The sequence below is a fragment of the Schistocerca nitens genome, chromosome 2 (genome assembly GCF_023898315.1).
Source record: "Schistocerca nitens isolate TAMUIC-IGC-003100 chromosome 2, iqSchNite1.1, whole genome shotgun sequence".
In the NCBI taxonomy this organism is placed as follows: domain Eukaryota; kingdom Metazoa; phylum Arthropoda; class Insecta; order Orthoptera; family Acrididae; genus Schistocerca; species Schistocerca nitens.
In genome coordinates this window covers 626,137,837-626,157,109 of record NC_064615.1, presented here as the reverse complement: position 1 = coordinate 626,157,109, position 19,273 = coordinate 626,137,837, and the positions used below count along the sequence as shown (strand labels likewise).

The 19,273-nt window shown below is 37.0% G+C and overlaps 1 protein-coding gene across 1 annotated transcript in view; it reads left to right on the top strand.

The window, feature by feature from the left end:
• Positions 1-19,273, top strand: part of LOC126235210 (glycerol kinase-like) — a 197,799-nt gene that overhangs the window by 56,427 nt on the left and 122,099 nt on the right. Inside the window, exon 6 of the mRNA XM_049943941.1 lies at positions 15,247-15,357. Within this exon, the coding sequence (XP_049799898.1) occupies positions 15,247-15,357 (111 nt within the window). The remainder of the gene's footprint in view (positions 1-15,246; positions 15,358-19,273) is intronic.

The following is a 19,273-nucleotide window of genomic DNA, read 5'->3' as shown; positions in this document are numbered from 1 at the left end:
ATGAGGCTGATCATGATGCTGAATCAGTTGCACGAAATGCACACTAGTGTAACCAGTTTGAGTAGCTATATTTACCAGGTCACCACCTACATCATATTCCCCATCCCTATCAAGACTGTTCCCTGCTCCACCCACTATCACTATCTGATCCTCCTCCATAAAATTCCTACATAGCTCCCCTATGCTGTCAGTCCCCTAATCCCACCCTACACTAGGCATCACAATGCTGGTGGCTTGGTACTTACTCCCCAATACTTCCTGCAACTGCTGGCCCACACCTCTACCATACAAACTACCTAGCAGCAGGACCTTCTTCTTTCTGTTAGATTTGGCAGGTGACCTAGGCCTCCTAACTGCTGAGAACTGCTGCATGTTCCCTACACCTACAGCTACAAGAGGCTCCTCTCCACTCAACTCTGACAGCAGGTCAAATAAATTGCATATACACAATGTATAACTGTCAGAATACCTCCTACTCCTAGCTGCCTTCTTGCCAACTGCCAGTTCACTCCTCTATCAACTTATTTCTACTACAGATTCTGCATTCCCAGGAGAGGATCTCGCTAGAATGTCCACTGGCTTCCCCACTGCATTCCCCCCAGTGAAAGTACTTTGAACAAATCCCACACCATAACCCACTACTCAACAACCTACAACAGAGCCCACACTTCTCACTCATGGTAAAATTTACAGTTACTGAAAAAACTGTGTGTCTACATTACCTAAGTTCAGTTACACAGTGGAACTATTTATAGAACAAACAATAGCGGTGTCAAAATTCTCTCTCTATAAAGAAATCAACTACTTATATTAATACTACTGAACCACAAGTAATACCAATACTGACAAAACTTCACAAAATTATTAGCAGCCACTGGAACACTCAATGAAGTTAAAGCACTGAATTGAAATTTACTGAAATATTTCACTAAAAACAATAAGAAACATCAGCTGAAAACTAAAGGATGAAATTTACTAAATGACTTCTACACACAGAAAACTCTAAAAAACACAATGAGCGAATGTTTCCAAAAGTTTATTAAAGCGTTATTTTGCCACAAACAGCATAAAACACTGCTGAAAACTATTAAATTAAATAACTGTATAACAATGCACAAATAACTTTGTCAGTACTTAGCTTTATAACCACTTCAGCTGCAGCTGCATGCCGCAATATGTAAACACACTACTGAGGCATGAGGCTTGGACAAACGATGTAAGCACACTCATGAATAACAGACCATTTGAGTCAATAACACAGCAAGAAAAACTAAGATTAATGAAAATCCACTAATAAGTTACTTTTATAGCAAATATTAACACAAATAAACTTTAAAATAATTAACTGAAGACTAAAACTTTATAAAATATTGATGAGCAATTTCAACAGCAGTCTAGCACATGTGACATCACACCAAATATCATCCCTGCTTCAGCCTATTCAATAACCTGATAGTGTTTACCAAAATATTCACACAGATTTCCTGTCTTCTGTTACATGGCTAAGTTTGTCAGTTGGCTTCACAATACTTGTGATGTGGTACCCTGTTCCTAATTTTCTCTGTAGCATTTGGCCTACACCCCTCCAGTGGCTAGTTCTTGGCACCAAGGTTTAATTCTTCCTATTTTCTTTTGGTACCAACATACACTGAGCTTCTTTGCTAGAAGTCTGCTGCTTTGTACTGTGACCTACAGTTGGATGAGGCTCTTCCCATCCTTTGTCATGTAACAAATCAAATTTATTCAATACTGTAAGCTTAAATGTGGAATAAGAACTTGAAGAACTGTTCCCCTTCACTGTTTCCACAATTTTTTTCCCACTTCAACCAATCTAGTTCAGATTTCACATTTTCTAATTTAGTCTGAGGGGCACCACTCTTTTCTTGTGTTCAGCGATTCTCTTGTCTTTCCTCCAGAGACTGCAGTTTCATGGCAGAGATTCACTCTGTTCCCCATTCAGTTCCCCTCTACAGTCAACCCAGTGAAATTCCAACCCAAAGCCTACACATACCACTCCCTCTTTGACTACTCTAAGACAACATCCACACTCATCAGGCATTGCAACACAGATTAAAAGCTGAAAAATATAATTAAGTCACTTAACATACCTTACACTATACGAATTTTTGTTATTTATGAGCCAAAAAAATAGGTTTACAGGTTAACACTTCAGGTGCATGATATAACATTAAAAGTTAATTATTTTTGCTCACAACAAGATCTCAGCACTCACTTAACTGTGCCTCTTAATTAGTGTAATTACAATATCAAGAGGAGTACAGATCTCTCAAAAACGTCACCTCCATTTCAAGATATGCTACGCTCTGGTTGGGTGGATGGCTGTTGAGGCAAAACACTCATTAGTGGCCATTATCTGAGGCACCTGCCACATCTCAATTGTGTTATGATACCTTAGGAATTTACTAAAGGAGGAAACATGGACTAAAATGTAAAGATACAAAAACACAGATGAGAAGTTCAGCATATTAATGAATATATTTACACATTATTTTAACATGTCATTTCCAGCTAAAAATCAGAAAATCAAGTGTAGTAGGCTTAACAGAAAAAAATTGCTGGTTGATAACAGGTATAAAAAAGTTATGTGCTGAAAAATGAAGATTATATGAGATCACCAAGTCTTCCACAGTATCCAATGAATTCCTTGCATATTTCAAGAATTATAAAATGATATGTAAAAAAGTGATCAAAGAAGCTAAGGTAATGGCAAATGACTGCTATATAAATAATCCCAATAACAAAATGAAAGCTGTATGGAGTTTAGTGAAACAGCAAACTGACAATGTTTCTCCTCAAAATTCCAGTATTAAATTGAATTGTAATGGCAAAGAAATTAATGATCCTAAAGAAATAGCAAAGTGTTCAATACTTATTTTAGCAATATAAGAGAGAAATTAATTGCTGAAGTCAAACCTTGCGATACAAACTGTCCAGTATTATCTGTAAATACCAACATAAACCCTACTTCACTGTTTCTCTTTCCAACAACCCAGTAAGAAGTCCTGTCAGTTATCAGAACTTTAAAAGTGAATCATTCCACTGGAATAGACGGCATCCCAGACACCCTTATTTTAAAAAAATGTGGAGATCTCATTACTGAAACATTAGCTCACCTTTTCAATAGTTACTTTCGAACCTGAATTTTCCCATCATGCCTAGAAACAGCTAAGTTCAAACCACTATTCAAAAGAAGTAGAAAGGATGAAGTGGATAACTACAGGCCCATTGCTCTACTACTATCTGCCTTCTCAAAAATCATAGAAGAGTAGTAGATTTTCTAGAAGAGCACAAAATCTATCCACAGCACAAAAAGGTGTCAGGAAAGGCCGATCAACTGATACAGCAATTTTTGGACTATTAACTGAAGTACTTCAGAAACTAGATAATAGTGAAAATGTAATTGGAATATGTCTAGATCTCTCTAAGGCTTTTCATATCATAGATAACAGAGAACTATTGCCTAAGCTTGACAACATGGGGATTAGAGGAACATCTAACAACTGGATAAAGTCATACCTAAGTGGTTGAAAACAAGTGGTTGAAGTCCAAAATCAAAATTTCATCATACTCAACACTATTCAAACTATGAAACCATTGAATGTGGAGTGCCACCGGGCTCAGTCTTGGGACCTCTTATATTTCTGTTATATGTGAATGACCTAAACAAATTCTGCGAGAACATCATCCAGTTTTCTGATGATACAAGTGAGCTAGTGAATGGGAAAGAACTGGAAATGATTCAGAAGTCTACAACAGAGACACTGAACAATATTGAAAACTGATTCACTCACAACAAATTGGTAATAAATGCAGGTAAGACAATGGCACTAAATTTCTATAATGTGAAAAAAGGTGAGCAAACTGTCCAGATTCAGATATCTGACAAAGATCTTCAGAATGTAGACAACGTTAAGTTCTTGGTCGTATGGCTCCAAGATAATGTTGAAAGTGGGACGCATATTGAAAAAGTCTGTAAGAAATTAAGCACTACATACTACTTAATGAGAATATTAGAGGGATGCTGCAACAAAGATTCTCTGAAAACTGTGTATTATGCCTATTTATACTCACAACTGAAATATGAAATTATTTTCTGGGGTAACTCTTCTCTTAGCCAACAGCTCTTTAGGCTACAGAAAAGAATTATAAGAATAATGGAAAGTGTAAAATGGAACAAAACCTGTAGACCACTCTTTAAAAAGCTAGAAATCCTTCCACTTCCATGAATATACATGTATGAGATAACACTGTTTGTGAAAAAATATTCAATCGAAAATCCCACTCTCTTTTAGAAAAATGAAAATCTCCACTCCTATAACACCAGGCAAAAAGGAAACTTTCATTTAGAGCCCATCAACACCACCCTGAATAAAAAAAGAACCATGTATTATGGGAAAGTTATTTATAATAAACGTCCCCCACAAATTACATCAATAAATGAACTAGCAAATTTCAAGTCAACTGCTAAGGCATATTTGACTCATCATGATTTACCATGTAAATGTTGCTGTAATATGAATATTAATCTGCCAGTACAGTACATGCTCTTTCTGCTTTAAAATATCTACTCTTTATTTTTTGTATAATATTTGCTCTGTATATTGTAACTCAGTGATCATTTAATGTAGAAATAATGAAATTAATGCAAATTTAATATTATATTTTGTTTACATTGACTTTTCCTACATCATAATGTACTATTTGTGTACTATATGATTACCAGGAGCAATAAAGCTCTACTATACTCTACTCTACTAGCTCTGGTGCATGGGGCTCTGTCTTAGTTGACTTGTAAGCCTCTAGCTTCTTGTGTGATTGAGATCAAACTTTTCAACTCTTCTTCTTTAACTCTCAGCAACAACATAATCAGCTCCATTTGACATAACTAAAGTGATATTCAGTAAGGAGTGCAGAACACAATCTTCTTCTCAGAAAGTCTTTTAAAAGACAGGACTTATAAGCACAAACACCAACTTCACAGTGATAACTAGATTCTAAGAAGCTAAATATCTAGAGATTATGTCATTGAAATAGAGCTACATAACACCTTGAATTATAGCAAAGGTGCTGTTTCTTGCAGAGACATAATGGACTCTTGTCTAAAGAGAAATTAAAATACTGGTGGGTTACCAAAATGTATATGCACCGTATCTTCACTATATATTCCCTCCATCAACAGGTAGACTAGGAAGCAATTACTAGCTTGATCAAAAAGTTCCACAAACTATAGAAATCTACTGCCTCTTGTGTGGGTATTTTAATGCTTGAAATATCTGGATCCCCTATCTGATTTTCACTCAGTGTAGAGCTGTTGAGAACAAGTTCAGTGGTGCAGTGACAGATTCTGTCAGGAGCAGGTAACAGAGTCTGCCTCAATTCAAACACCTGGCCACCTGAATAACCTTGCAGCTTTTCAAGAAGGAAGGCCAGATATCAACATATTATAAATGGAAGGAAGCTGAGGTCATGAGCACTACGAACAATTGCACCAACAATGCATTTGTATTGAGAGCATCAGGAGGATTTCAGGGAGAGGTAAGAGGTGTCCAATAATATTAAAATCTCAAGACCAACCTGTCAGACATAGCCCAGACAGTGCTAGCATTACCACACTGTCAATCAGGATCCAGTTTTCTAGAGCCACCAAGTTGTCATTGAGTGAAAGGTTTGTATGATTACTCCCACCATTAAAGAGGCATACGACTATCTCTTATCCATTAAGGAGCTGGATTTTCATTATTTGCAGCCCGTGGCCCATCACAAGGTCGTGATAGGGTGTATTACAGCACATTGTGGTACTTTACAGATATAAGACCAGGAATTTTCCTTGTGTTATTTGAATCCTCCTTTAGAAATAGAGGAAAAAGCATACATGCTCTTGTGGCTATTATAGTGCTGCCCTCACGAGCTGTTTAAGAAAAAATTTAGATGGACAGCCACCCTTTTCTGGATCTTAGCATAGATACAGCTTCTTAGTTACTTTCAATGTGGATTCAAGAGGTATCATTATTCCAGCTTTGGTAATCTGACCCTGCTGGAACAACAATAAACTGAATTTGTCAATAACCTTCAGTATCTGGATCCAGTAGGTAAGCTGTAGTTAAAGCCACTCTAGAAGTTAATTATATGTTATGCTGTGTGATTGCCAGCCAGACATACAGGGACACTACAGAACTGCTATTATCAGTTTTTTAGTAATCGAAGTGTCCTCAGTCCTGGTTTTGAACCTCACTCTACTGCTTAAATTTGAATAAAAATCATCAACAACAGTGGCCGATGGCTTCTGGCGTTGTTCTGCCTATGGCCTTATCAAAGAGATTGGATTAAATGACACAGGTTCAGAGCAATCTATTGTCCTTGGTGTGGGAACTACCCCTAAAAGATAGATGGATCAACAATGATCAACAACATGAGAATGCAGAAGGCAGTGTAAACCACTGCATTAAAGACACATAATGTGTGTCCACAGGACTTGTGGGCTGTAATTGGAAAAAAAGTGTCATGGTAATGTCATTGGCAAAATATTCCAAACTAGTCCCCCATTTGGATCATCAACAGGGGGCTGCCAAGAGGGAAGTGACCATGAAAAAAAGACTGAGTAAGTAATGAAAAGGCAATGTTCTATGAGTTAGGATGTCAGATGGTAGAAGTTTGAATGTTGTACAGAAGCCAGAAAATCTGAAAAGGGAAATGGTAAGGCTCAATCTAGTTATTGTGGGGGTCAGTGAAGTGAAATGGAAAGAAGACAAGGATTTCTGATCAGCAGCAGAAAATGGTATAATAAGAGTAGGATCATTATGAATAGGAATGTAGAGCAGAAGTGAGTTACTGTGAACAGTTCATTGTTAGGGTTCTTCTCATTAGAACTGACAGCAAACCAACACAGACAACAACAGTTCAGGTATATATGCTGATGTCGCAAGCAGAGAGTGAAGAGATAGAGAAAGTATGTGAGGATATTGAATTGGTGATTGAGTGCATAACAAGAGATTAAAATGTAATAGTCATGAGTGGCGGCATGCAGCTGAAGGGAAGGGAGTAGAAGAAAGGCTTACTGGAGAATATGGGCTTCTTAGTAGAAATGAGAGAGGAGAAAGACTGATTAATTTCTGCAGTAGATATTAGTTAGTAATAGCAAATACTCTGTTCAGACATCAGTAGAGGGGGAGGAATGCTTGGAAAAGGCCAACAGAAATGAGAATATTTCAGTTAGATTACATCATGGTCAGGCAAAAATTCCAAAATCAGATATTGGGTTGTAAGGTGTACCCAGGACCAGACATAAACTCAGATCACAATTTAATGACGATGAAGACTACACTGAAAATTAAGAGATTAGTTGGGAAGAATCAATGCACAAAGAATTGGGAATATGGAAATACTAAGGAATGAAGAGAGACTCTTGGAGTTCTCTGAGACTGTAGATGCTGCAATAATGAATAGCTCAGTGGGCTGTGCAGTTGAAGAGGATTGAACATCTCTGAAAAGGGCAGTCACTGATACTGGAAAGAAAACCATAGGTACAAGGAAAGCCATTGTGAAAAAACCATGGATAACAGATGAAATACTTCAGGTGACTGAACAAAGAAGGAAGTACAAAAACGTTCAAGGAAATTTAGGAGTGCAGAAGAAATACAAGCCACTTAACAATGAAATAAATGGGAAGTGCAAGGAAGCAAAGGCAAAAGGGCTGCATAAAAACTCAAAAGAAATCAAAAAGAAATGATTGTTGGAAGGACAGACTGAGCATATAGAAAATTCAAAACAACTTCTGGTGAAATTAAAAGCAAGGGAGGTAACATTAAGAGTGCATTGGCAAACCTACTGTTAAATGCAGAGGAGAGAGCAGATAGGTGGAAAGAGTACATTGGAGACCTCTACAAGGGGGGAAACTTTTCTTATGATGTGATAGAAGAAGAAACAGGAGTTGTCAGGGAAGAGATAGGCAATCCAGTATTAGAAACAGAATTTAAAAAGAGCTTTGGAAGACTTAAGATCAAATAAGGTGGAAGGGATAGCTAACATTCCATTGGAATTTCTAAAACCATTGGGAGAAGTAGCAACAAAATGACTATTCATATTGGTGTGGAGAATGTATGAGACTGGAAATGTACCATCACACTTTTGGAGAAACATCATCCACACAACTCTGAAGATAGCAAGAGAAGACAAGACAAGTGCATGAACTGTTGCACAATCAGCTTAACAACTCATACATCCAAGTTGGTGGCAAGAATAATATACAGAAGAATGAAAAAATCAGGGATCTGTTAGATGATGATCAGTGTGGCTTTCGGAAAGATAAAGGCACCAGAGACACCTCTGACATTGCGGTTGGTAATGGGAGCAAGACTGAGGAAAAATCAAGACACATTCATAGGATTTGTCAACCTGGAGAAAGCATTAGACAATTTAAAATGGAGCAAGATATTTGAAATCCTGGGAAAAATAGGGGTAAGCTATAGGGAAAGTTGGGTAATATACAGTATGTATAAGAACCAAGATGCACCAATAAGACTGGAAGACCAAGAACAAAGTTCTCAGATTAGAAAGGGTGTAAGGCAGGGATGTAGTCTTTCACTCCAACTGTTCAATCTGTACATCAAAGAAGTAATGAGGGAATTAAAAGAGAGGTCAAGAGTGGGATTTAAATTCGTTGTGAAAAGATATCACTGGTAAGATTTGGTGATGTCATTGCTATTATCAGTGAAAGTGAAGAAGAATTACAGGACATGGTGTTTGGAATGAACAGTCTAACGAGTACAGAATATGGATTGAGAGTAAATTGCAGAAAGACAAAAGTAATGAGAAGTAGCAGAAATGAGAACAGTGAGAAACTTCACTTCAGAATTTGGGATCACAAAGCAGATGAAGTTAAGGAATTCTGCTACTTAGGCAGCAAAATAACCCATTATGGATGGAACAAGGTGGACATAAAAAGTAGATCAGCATGGATGAAAAGGGCATTCCTGGCCAAGAGAAGCCTGCTAGGATCAAATATAGGTGTTAATTTGAGGAAGAAATTTCTGAGAATGTACGTTTGGAGCTCAGCATTGTGTGGTAGTGAGACATGGGCCATGGAAAACTGGAGCTGAAGAGATTTGAAACCTTCAAGATGTGGTGCTACACAAGAATGTTGAAAATTAGGTGGACTGATAAGGTAAGGAATGAGGAGGTTCTCTACAGAATTGGTGAGGAAAGGAAAGTAGGGAAAAACTGACAATAAGAAGGGACAGGATAATAGGACATCTGTTGAGACATGAGGGAATGACTGCCATGGTACTAGAGAGTAAAAGCTGTAGAGGAAGACAAACATTGGAATACATCCAGCATATAGTTGAGGTCTTAGGTTGCAATTGCTGCTATGGGTAGACTCATGACTACCTGACTGGCCTTGAGAACTTTGTGTTTTTGTGTGTTCTTCATTTTGTATTTATAAATGGTAACTTGCAGGCCTGTTTAGTGCTGAGAATTTCAGACTTCTAGTGCATTATGGACTTAGTGTTTTTAAGTATTTGGAAGCCAAAAGCAGCAGTGCCAATAGCAAGGAAATTTTTATCAACAATAAGAACATGAGAAATAGCTGGAATTGAAGATTTTAAATTGCAATGTCAAGAGCAGATGCAACTCTTGTTAGCAAAAACTACAGTATGGAATCATAAGCTGTATTGTCTTTTTTGTTACATAATGAAGCAGTGATGTACAGGGAAGTGTTTACGTCACTTTTTGGCTTTACAAGCAAAACCATTGGAGCACCAGGATGCTTTCCTTCTTTGCTAGATGTTGATGTAGATGTAGATGTATGGTAGGTGCTAGTTGTAGTTTCTGCCATACATTTTGTATTTTTGTGCAAGCTGAATCTAGTTGCTAGTTGTTTACCATTCTCTGAAATTTGTGAATTGTTGGCCCCCTTCTGTTGTAGTCATGAGGTGTGAACACCAATTTTTGAAGTTGCTGATACAATCGGGATCAATTAGCACAGAACAAATCAACTCTATTGTGTGACAAATGTCTTCCATTAACAGTAGCTCTCAAAAATTCCCTGGTAATTGAGTGGAATTTGGAAGGTGGAACAAAGGTAGCAGCATTGAATTTAGCCAAGTAGAAGTCCATTCAGTACCCAACCACTAAAGTCACAATACTAACAGGTCACCTCAGCCTCCATCATTGTTGTAAAGCCTTATGAAAACTTACTGTAACTAACCTCTGTTGACTCTCCTTGGTATTTACTTCAGTGTCTATGTATTACGATCAAGAATACTTTCATAATTGGAATAATTATTTTTATGACCATTGTAGATTATGTGTATTTTTTTCAGAGATATGCTTAAGTTATCATCAGTTAAATTGACTGGATTCTTGGATTATCATTGTGAAATGTAACATCACCTCATTTGTCTGTGAAAGATTCATTGCTACATCCTGTGACATTATTAGTAGTAGTCAGTATACATAAATTGATTGAGGAGTGAGGGCTTTTGGCTGAGCAGTATATAGCTGGTAAGCTGCGAGGTGATGGCTGGACTGGGCAGGCAAGTGAGGACCAAACAGCAGCAGCAAGCCATCAAGTTGATCATTCAGTGAGTAGATGTTTCCAGGAATTTCCCATAAGGAAAGGGAACATAACTAAGGAACTGCGTGGCCTTACACACTAGCAGCTTGCCAAGGTTCTAGCTGTATTTGAAACTGATGGAGTAGCCAGAGATAGCTGTCATGTTTGCATGAGGTGTGCTGGCTTGTGTGACTGTGTGCTTGTTTTCCCTTCTGATGATGATTTTGGCTGAAAATTCAGCGTGTAACAGTCTTTTTATTGTGCTTGTCTGTAACTCAATGTGTCACCTTTATGATGAGTAGCAAACCATTCTTGTATAATGTTGTTGAATTTGTACATTAATATTTGCGGGGAAAATGTTTTGAGTAATGTAGTGTGGAACTGGCAGGGGTGGAGAAATGCTGCTAATGTAATGTTCTGTTTGTAATTTAGCGAAGTCAAATCAAACAGAAATAATATTCAAATGATGGATATCAAATATGTATATTGACATGGTCAGAATATTTGAAAACTCTATAGAATTATTCTTTTGACTAAAGAGGTTAGTCATGTGACATAGCTGCATGTGTGATAAAGTGTTAGTTTGTGATGCAGCTAGATGGGGCATGGTCACTTACAACATGATGAGGGGTATTTATTGTGAATTAATGTAGACCTTTGAGACTGAACATTGTTACTGATGAACTGATATTCAAATAGAATTGGGTGATCTATTTTATGTGGGGAATTTGTTCGAGGTAACATGTTAGCGCACTGCACGATTAATATTCTGCCACTCTTGTTCTTTAATGAGGTTTGAAAAAGTCTCTCTTGTCATTGGATTAACATTTCTAAATAGACAGTGTTAAAATTTGTGCATTATGGTCTAAAAGGCATTTTACTCTTTTACTAACCAAATGCTCCTCTAGTAATGAAGAATAAACAAAAATTTTGTCTATAGTTGTGCTACTGTGCTAGTTGGAAAGAATGCAGTCTGCATCAGATGGTATGAATTTAGAGAATCTTCCAACATGTTTTTCCTTGTACAGTCACTTAAAACATTAATATTAAAGTCATTACAAACAGCTAACTTTTGGTACTTTCTATAAAGTGAGCCAAGAACTCAAACTGGCTCAAAAAGAAGAGTTATGGGTCCTATAGATAATTATAATTAAAAGTGTAGTTTCATTACATTCAGCTATTCCTGCACTGTATTCAGTGACCTGTTCAGTGCAGTATGTCAACAGATTCAAATGTAAAACCATTTTCCATGTATATGGCTACATTCCAACTCTGCAAAGCGCTCCGTGAAAAATATCCAGCTAATCTGTGTTCCAATAGCCTCTAAACTGCTATATTGTGAAAGTAGAGCTCTGATATTCCAGTAATGTCACAATCAACATCAACAAGCAGTTCACTAACTTTATATCTAGTATCTCTTATATTGTGATGAAACATGTTTATTCCTTTGTTGTTACATACCTCTCCGTTTTGAACATGGTTCCTTTGTTAGACTTCAGAGATACCTGTCATCTGACTTCAGTCTGAAAAAAAGTGCAGTCCTAGCACTGGTAACCACTTAGTGTTGTTCCCATGAGTGATTCCAACACCCCTCACTACACTGTCACCTATAAGTTTTGACAGCCTCCCCTTCCCACACTTACTGAAATGCAGATTGTAACTTATGAAGTGTGACCTATTGATAGACTCAGCTGGTACCACTGCAAAGTGAACCATACTCTCTAATAGTCAGTGCCTTCTTAAGTCCCATGTTAATATGCCTAACAGCTATATTAAGATTGGCCAGTTGTGACACTGGAATAGCTGCATGAGTTGCATATTTGTTTTACTAGTCTGAATAGCCATCTTTTCCAGGTCACCACCTATGTCATGCTTTCTATCCTCATCAAGACTATTCCCAGCTCCACATACAATCACTATCTGATCCTCTTTTGTAAAATTACTACATAACTGGTCTATGTTATCAGTCACTTAAGCCAATTCTGCACTAGGTTTCACAATGCTGGTGACCTGGTGCTCACGCCCCAGCACTTCCTGCAGTGGTTGGCCTACACCTGTGCCATGAGAACTATGTAACACTAGAACCTTCTTCTTTCTATTTCAAATTACAACTGGTAGGCATAATATCTGCTGAGGTCTGGTGCATGTTTTCTACACCCACAGCTACAAAAGACTCATCTCCACTAAGCCCTGACAATTGGTCAAATGTATTGGTGATACACCAAGTGAAACTGTCTCAATATATTCTTTTCCAAGCAGCCTTATTACTAACTGCCAGTTCCCATTCCCCAGCCCCCTTCTCCCTCCTCATCCTATCGATTTACCCCCTTGAGTTTTCTAACTGCACCTGAAGGACACAGATCTTACTTTCCTGCTCCTTTATACACTTATTTTTCCTACATACTCTGCAATTCCAGATGAGGATTTCCCCAGAATGTCCACTGACTTCTCCAGTATGTTCTCCCTCTCCCCAATGTAAAAACTTATTACAAATCTCACACTGTAGCCCACTACTCATGAACTTACAACAAAGCTCACACTTCTCACTTTTACAATTGTCAAAGAAAACTATATGTCTATGTTACCTAAATTATGCCACTACTTAAGGGTAAATTTCAAGAAATTCATCTGTAAATGATACCTACAGTATCAGATCAAAACCCTCTCCAGATTTCAAATACCTATCCGTAGCCGTATGGACTGGGTGATGATGAGTCGGTCAGTCAGGACATTTCCCTTTATATATATATATATATATATATATATATATATAGACTACAACAGTTTCTGCAATAAGTGATAGCCTAACATGTAAATTAATCTGCTTTGTTTATTTGCATTAACTTATGATATATGACATTATGATCTGGGGTAACTCTTCCTACTGACAATGGTTATTTTTGGCTCATAAGCAGGCAGTTCGAGCAATGTGTGGTGTAAGTTCATAAACCTCTTGTTGACATTTGTTCAGGAGTCTGGGATAGAGATATTGGCCTCTCAAGATGTATTTGGCTGTTGCTGCCCATTCTGTGCTGACCAATCCTGATAAAGTGGGTGTTCAATTGTTCTCCTGGTCAACAAATTCTTCATGTGTCCCACCCATTGCAGATATTTTGTGGGTTGCACAGAGACTGGCTTGCCACTGCTGGCCAGCCATTATGGTTGATGAACTCAGGCACAGAGCTGAAGCTGCATTGAATGATGTTCCTGTATCTGTTATCTAAACTCATTTGATTTCATGTACAGTTGATTTAGAGCTGTTGTTACTGTCAAAGGTGGCACCAGTGTGTTCTAAATTTCACAACCTATTTATCACTACATTATTTACAAATTTAATCATGTATACTTCCTACTATACTATACATGTACTTTACTTAATGCCAATCAAGTGTTACAGTTTCATAGCTAGTGGTGCACATATTCAGTGGGACAACCATTGCTAGGTAGCTCTAAGGAATTATAACTGAATTTGAACATAATGCCAATTGTTCAGAACCTGCAGTTGCCAGATGTATTGAGTGTGTAAGAACAGCAGATTTTTGTATCATTACCAAAATGGACTCTACCTTCACAACCAATGTTCCAACATCTGCTGCCCCAGCTTAGTGACTGTGATGATCCACCATCTCAGGCCTCAAACTGTATGGTGTTTCTAATCATGATCTGGGAGTCAGTGTATAGACCATTGTTCTTAGATACAGAGTGCATAGGACTCAAGAGTGCTTATGTAAGCAGTATGTCTCTCTTTGATGACAAAAACCATAAATACTTCACAAAACGCAAGCTTCCTTGGGTGGAAGACAAAGGTAGCAAATATGTAAAGCTGAAAACTCAGGTCTGGAATATTGCTGCCAGAATAGTAATAGAGAAACAAAATATTGAAACCTTCAGAGCAACACTCTAATTCAAATTTGGAACATCTGAGTTCAAGTCCAGTTGTACGACAGAGTTTTGATTTGCCAAGAATTTTTATCTTTCTATCCTTTTATTTTTCAAGAAAATCTTATGTAGAAACCCTTCTACCATTTGTGTGGAGTGATTTGAAGAGGTAAAAGGAGCATGGACAATGCAGAATTTTAACTCATAATCTCTTAAAATGTCTCTTGCTTGTATTATCTTACATCACCATATTTGTGAAATAGTGGTGATAAAGAGAGGATAATGCTCCATTATAATAACCAAAATGTTATGTGATGTAGAGTATTAAATGTGATCAGCCTTTCCAGTGCTTCTTAATGCCAACATTCTCGTCACTGTTCCTTTCTCAGGACTGTCAAAGAAGTGCTATATGGAGTATCACTATTTGCTTTGAATTTGTTTGAAGATTATTTCGTGACTTTCAGTTTTTGAGAATTGTACTCTATCTTTAATTTCTTTCTGTGTGTATTCTGTTGTTTAACTCATGAGGCTATTTAAGTGTTCTTCTTTTACATTTTGCAACTGTGGCTCCTAATAGATATTGTATTGGTGAATTATCTTTCATCAGAGTAGAAACTGTGAAATAAACTGAACAGGCACATTTATAAGGCTAAACTACTGTAAAATAAAACATATTTACATTGTGATTGTAAAACTGTTTACTTGCAAACACTACAATTGGAATAGTAAAGTACATTAATTTGTTTCATATTTTAAAGTTCTTATGTAGTTATAAGTGAAATTTTATGAATTAGATTTTAGGTAACCAGCAATCAGCATTGATTGGAGAAATGTGTCTAAATGAGGGAGAGGCAAAGAGTACTTACAGAGCTGGTTGTTTTGTGGTCTACAATACTGGCACAACAGTAAGTTCACACTACTTAAATGACATAAATGAATTTTATTTTCATTATTATTATTTGAATATTTCTCTGAAAGCATCACATACACCTAACTGAAATTGTTGCTTGTTAAATTCGTATACACTTAATTTGTATATTAATACCAAAAATAAAAATTAGAGCAGTGAGCTATATTCAACTTACTAAAATATCTGCAGCTATAATTACAGAAAGTAATCAAGGAGGGTGGACTACCAGCAGTGTAAATCCCAAGATCTAAAAACGACAGCTTTCTTCATTGAAAATGGGAATGTACAGGTCCAGTAAAGTGCTGAAAGAGATATGAATACAGCACACACAGCCTTGAGACAATACATTGACATGAAACACACAATAGTAAGGGAAAATAATACCTTAAGTTAAATTAACAGAGAAGAAATAAATACAGAAGCCTAGTTCTGTTCAGACATCAGAGGTTATAGTGTATGAGGGAAAAGGTAAAGATAAATAAGCTTCTTTGTGAACGTGAATAATTTTTTTAGGGTGCAAAGGTACAAAGTGAAACACAATATAAAAATAAAAGACTAATTTTTATGTCATCCATTTACAGTTTCTTTCCTCAAACTCCTTTTCCCTTTTAGGCAAACATAGGTAGCACACATGATACAATATCAAGTAGCCTCACCTATTGGCTTTCTGTCACTACTGTCGTCAGTTAACTTAAGGGAGAAAAGTCATATGCACCGTCTACCTGTAAAACGTGTGAACTTCTTCCTGTATACTACTATGTTTTAACTCTTTGTGCATTGTATTTTCTGAGGCAGAGACTGGAACCAGTTCAGCATTTGCCTAAACAAGTGTGGAAAACCACCTAAAAATTCCAGATGGCCAGTGCACCAAGTTTTAAATCATTAATTGGAATGGTGAAGTTAGTATGCTGTGCTGTCTTTCTTCTCTTCAAAATCATACAAGTATCGTACAAGAAGGATTGTCATAGGTGGGAGGCTAGACTAAAAAATGATGGTGCTCCACACATGTTCTGCTGTAGTTTGCTTCTATTGTAAATCTACTTGCTCTTATAACAATATTATGAAAAGGATAGATTGCCACTCACCATATAGCGGAGACGCTGGATCACAGACAGGCACAATGAAAAGAGTGCTATATGTTTAAGCTTAAATGTAACACAAATGGATAGCAGTCTGTTCATTGTCCCTGTCAGCTTAGAATCTCCTCTGTATAGTGGGTAACAGTGTGTCCTTTTCATAATATTGTTGTTATTCCATCCTTGACTTTCCACTACTTATTCTTGTGCTACTGCTGATATTAATATTATATTTTTTCCTTTGTTTGATTTCATTTTGTTATTTGTATATGTATACAACAGATGAAATATCCAGTTTCTTGTTCAAACGGGGATGTTCAAAACTTACCGTAGTTTCTCAGTTACCACTGATAACATCATAATTAGTTCACCTTGAAATATTTTTTCTAGGGAGATATTTGTGATTTATGAGGAGTGTTCAGAAATGATTTACAGTGGTAGTTTTTGTACTTTATTTATAATGAAAATGAGTCAATGTACATGGGATATCTCAGTAATTTGTAAAAGGAATTTCAGTTTTTGTTGACAGTTTCTCTGAAACAATTGTCTGCAGGTTCTGTTCACTCAAATTTGCAACTCATTTATATCTATAATAGTTACCATTAGCATTAATGTTAACAATGGAGGCAGAAGTGAATTAATATTCATTATGTTTAACACTTAATATTGAGCAGTGTGCAAACATGGTTTTGCTTTACATAATCTGACTGTGAACCGCATAAATAGAAGAAAGACCTACATGAAGTAGTAAATAAATGTCAAAGTGAAACTCAAAAAACTGTGAAATAAAAAACCACCCAAAAGATTTACTGTACACAGTGGCCAAAAAATATCGTTAACCTCAATTAATAATCAATATAATTGCATAAACTTGAATAAATAACATGAACAACAGTTCTTTAGAGGAATTTTCTCGAGATATGAACCATGTATAGCTAGTTGTGAGAGGGAGAGCAGCATTACCAATGGAGATCATGAGAATGCGCTCTCCAAATCATGATTGAGATGAGCTTTGCTGATTTCAAATCTTCTTTGACCTGGTTATGCAGTTTCAAGAAATAATGCATTATAGGAAGTCACAAAACAAGTAAAAGTATAGGAGAGATGGCATAAATTCATAGCTGACATGAAAACATAACTTGCTGTTATCCCCACATCTGCTGTGTCAAATGCTGATTGATCAGATTTCGTGAAAGAACTGTGAGCAAACTGCACTTTATCATTTCAAGGTGAAAGAAGACAGAGGCTGTTGTGCAGTCGATAAATGCTAAGACTCATTCATGTACAACAATGACAGTGGTACGTATGAATGAATTACATTTTCTGCACTTTTATATCTGTCTTCAGGGACCTTAAAGCATATTAAGACTAAAAATTTAGAAAATGACTGTTTATTAAAAAATTATAGTCAGCTTATCAAAATCTGGAAAAATAAGAAAGAATAATTTTTAACATCTTATTAAAATCTGAGAGGGGGAGTTGCTGCTACAACCTTGCCACTCTGGCTAAAAATGAGGATGAGGTGCGAATACAAAAACTCAACAAGAGAGTTCTCTTAGCCTCTCTTACCTCAATTCTCCATAATCCTACCTACACGTGGTGCCCCTGTTAAGCTGAGCAACCCAGTGGAAGGTTGGGTAACCAACCCCAGCGGGAAACTGGGTCAGCGAGCCAACAGGATGTGGAGGACAGTGGAAGGCAACGGGAAACCACCACTGGAATTACTTCCCTATATGTTCATGGGATGTACCTCTCTGTACAATATTCCGGAGGTAAAGCTTCCCCTCAGTCAGATCTCTGGGAGGGGAATACAACAAAGACTCCAGAGATTAGGGCAAATGGAAAAGGAAGGAAGGAGGAGAAGAAGAAAGCCTTATTGAGAATTGGGACTTGGAATGTTTTAACCCTTCTCCAGGAAGGGAAATTAGAAGACACCAAACATGAAATGACAAGAAACAAATTGGATGTACTTGGAATGTGTGAGGTGAGATGGGGTGGTTGTGGAGAACTAGAAAGTGACGACTTCCGATTGTACTATTCAGGTGAAGATAAAAATGGAATGTATGGGGCTGGAATTTTTATAGGTAAAAGACTGAAAGACAAGGTTATCAAGGTTGAATATGTTAGTGAAAGAATAATGATGAGACTGAAAGGGAAAAAGAAAGACTTAGTTATCATCCACGTCTATATGCCAACAAGTAATCATTCAGATGAAGAGGTAGAAGAATGTTATGAGACGATAGAAAACTTATCAGAGAGAGAGAGAAAAGAAATGCATGTATTGTTATAATGGGTGATGATGCATGTATTGTTATAATGGGTGATGATGAAAGATTTGGATTGGGAGAAAGAAATGAGAGGGGGCAAAGATTGTTGGAATACTGCAATGAAAATTTCATGGTAGTTGGAAATACTCTATTTGATAACCACAAAAGACAATGGTGTACTTGGATATCTTGATTTGACAACAAAAGATATCAAATTGATTACATAATGATACAACAAAGATACCAAAATTGCCTAAAGAGTGTCAAAAGCTATCCAGGGGCAGATATTTATTCAGATCTTACATTAGTAATAACTGAGGTTCTAGCTAAATTGAAAAGAACCTGGAAGGACAGAAGAGAGAGCACATTAACTTTGAGAAACTGAAAGACAAAGGAGGAGGAGATTACTGTTTAACGTCCCGTCGACAACGAGGTTATTAGAGACGGAGCACAAGCTTGGATTAGGGAAGGATGGGAAAGGAACCATCCTGGCATTTGCCTGAAGCGATTTAGGGAAATAACGGAAAACCTAAATCAGGATGGCCGGACTCGGGATTGAACCGTCGTC